General features: G+C 48.0%; 1 protein-coding gene across 1 annotated transcript in view; it reads left to right on the top strand.

Annotated features, from left to right (window-relative positions):
• The window catches only part of LOC145655306 (semaphorin-5A-like), a gene marked incomplete at its 5' end in the record, with an annotated part of 21781 nt that overhangs the window by 10970 nt on the left and 8311 nt on the right, over positions 1–2500 (top strand). Inside the window, one exon of the mRNA XM_081708946.1 lies at positions 2363–2500. This exon is cut by the window's right edge and continues 18 nt beyond it. Within this exon, the coding sequence (XP_081565072.1) occupies positions 2363–2500 (138 nt within the window). The remainder of the gene's footprint in view (positions 1–2362) is intronic.

Here is a 2500-nt window from a genome sequence, read left to right on the forward strand (position 1 = left end):
ACACACACACACACACACTCTGCAACACACAGCCCTGTCCCGGTACACACACACACACACTCTGCAACACACAGCCCTGTCCCGGTACACACACACACTCTGCAACACACAGCCCTGTCCCGGTACACACACACACACACACACACACTCTGCAACACACAGCCCTGTCCCGGTACACACACACACACACACACTCTGCAACACACAGCCCTGTCCCGGTACACACACACACACACTCTGCAATACACAGCCCTGTCCCGGTACGCACACACACTCTGCAACACACAGCCCTGTCCCGGTACACACACACACACACACACTCTGCAACACACAGCCCTGTCCCGGTACACACACACACACACACACACACTCTGCAACACACAGCCCTGTCCTGGTACACACACACACACACACTCTGCAACACATAGCCCTGTCCCGGTACACACACACACACACACTCTGCAACACACAGCCCTGTCCTGGTACACACACACACACACACTCTGCAACACATAGCCCTGTCCCGGTACACACACACACACACACTCTGCAACACACAGCCCTGTCCCGGTACACACACACACACTCTGCAACACACAGCCCTGTCCCGGTACACACACACACACACACTCTGCAACAGCCCTGTCCCGGTACACACGCACACACACTCTGCAACACACAGCCCTGTCGCGGTACACACACACACACACACTCTGCAACAAACAGCCCTGTCCTGGTACACACACACACACACACACTCTGCAACAAACAGCTCTGTCCTGGTACACACACACACACACACACTCTGCAACAAATAGCCCTGTCCTGGTACACACACATACAACCTGCACAGACACTGTAACACACAGCCCTGTCCCAGCATACCCACACACTCTGCAACACACAATTGTGTCCCGGTACACACACACACTCTGAAACACACAGCCCTGTCTCAGTACATACACACACAACCTGCACAGACGATGTAACACACAGCCTTGTCCCAGCACACATACACAAGTCTGCACAGACTTTCCACTTAGCCACTAACACACAAACACACAACTCTTATGTACAGTTACAAAAAAAAAACACGTTCACACATGCACATATGGAATAAAAAACAACATACAATATAATTAAATGCCTGAACACATAAAATACCTATATTTACCCATGCAGGCATGTAAATATATTCTGATGTACATGAGTGCATGCGCGCGCACATGCACACACACACACACACACACACACACACACACACACACACACACACAGCCAAACTAGTAAATTACAGGCCTGTACAAGCTCTCTGCATGATGCTTCCTTCACTGCTAATGTATATACGAGGGAAGAGTGTTTGAGGGGAGAGAACTTTCTAGAAAAAACCCATAAGAGAGTTTTATGGGCAGTTTGAAGAGTTTGAATCTGGAGGGGGGGTGGATTGTAGCCAATCACTGATTACCGGATCCTACAGGCTGAGCTAAAGGTCCGCCACACATGAACGACGGGCCGGACGCTCCTCAGGCTGGAGTCTCTGACCTTTGATTGACCTTTGATCAGGTCCCCATTAACGGCTGGATAAGAGAGGCCAGACACACAGCCCAGAGCGCTACGAGATACAGCATTTACATACAGATACATAGAGATGGGTTATGTTATGTGCTAGGATCACAGTAATAACTGCCCTACGAGTCAGTTCCTTCATACGATGGAAGCTGGGATGGTCTGAGAGATTGTTTCCGATAAAATAGCGAGCACCAGTGTATTCTGGTAGATAATCCAGATTCCGTGATCATGGTAATATGTGTGTGTGTGTGGGTGTGTTGAGTCCGAGCTTAAAGGCGTAAATCCTGGGTGTGTGTTTAGCCCGAGATCCTCGGGGTATCTCATACACAAAACAGCTTAGCCACCACTATGCTTCTTTATGTACACAAAAAGAAAATCCTGTATAATACCAAAAAGCTTTTCTCAGTAGGAACAAAATAAGAATTCATCGGTTAAAGTGCAAAAAAACAAGTTAAGATTCTGCATTTAGAATAATATGATGAATTACACCTAATAGAGTTTGAGCTCATGTGACACAGAGGTGCTAAATTAGGTACTGGGCAAGGAGATCAGACCGAGATGAAGACAGCAGTGGCTCAGTGTCCAAGAAGACAGATAATTAACTGTCCAGAAAGATCCCTGCTGGGCAATAATATTTAATAATAGTACACCAAAAAAAGGTTGAACTCGGTGATAATCACATCTTTTTCCTTCTTTCCTGGAGAAACTGAGGAATAAGGTCAAAGTTGATATGTGCTTGTGGTTTATGTCTGAAGTTGGTAACAGTCCGTATGTGATGTTATGAACGGCACAGAGAGCTGGTCAGACTGGTCAGACTGGTCCCACTGCGACTCATCGGGCTCTCAGGTTCGCCTTCGTCACTGTGACATCCTTTTCCCCACTGGGAACCAGTGCTCTGGGAACGGCAGTGAGAGTCGCACCTGTGTGTCTG

The sequence above is a fragment of the Electrophorus electricus genome, unplaced genomic scaffold, assembly GCF_041902795.1.
Source record: "Electrophorus electricus isolate QZ-2024a unplaced genomic scaffold, ASM4190279v1 Scaffold210, whole genome shotgun sequence".
Taxonomy (NCBI): Eukaryota; Metazoa; Chordata; class Actinopteri; order Gymnotiformes; family Gymnotidae; genus Electrophorus; species Electrophorus electricus.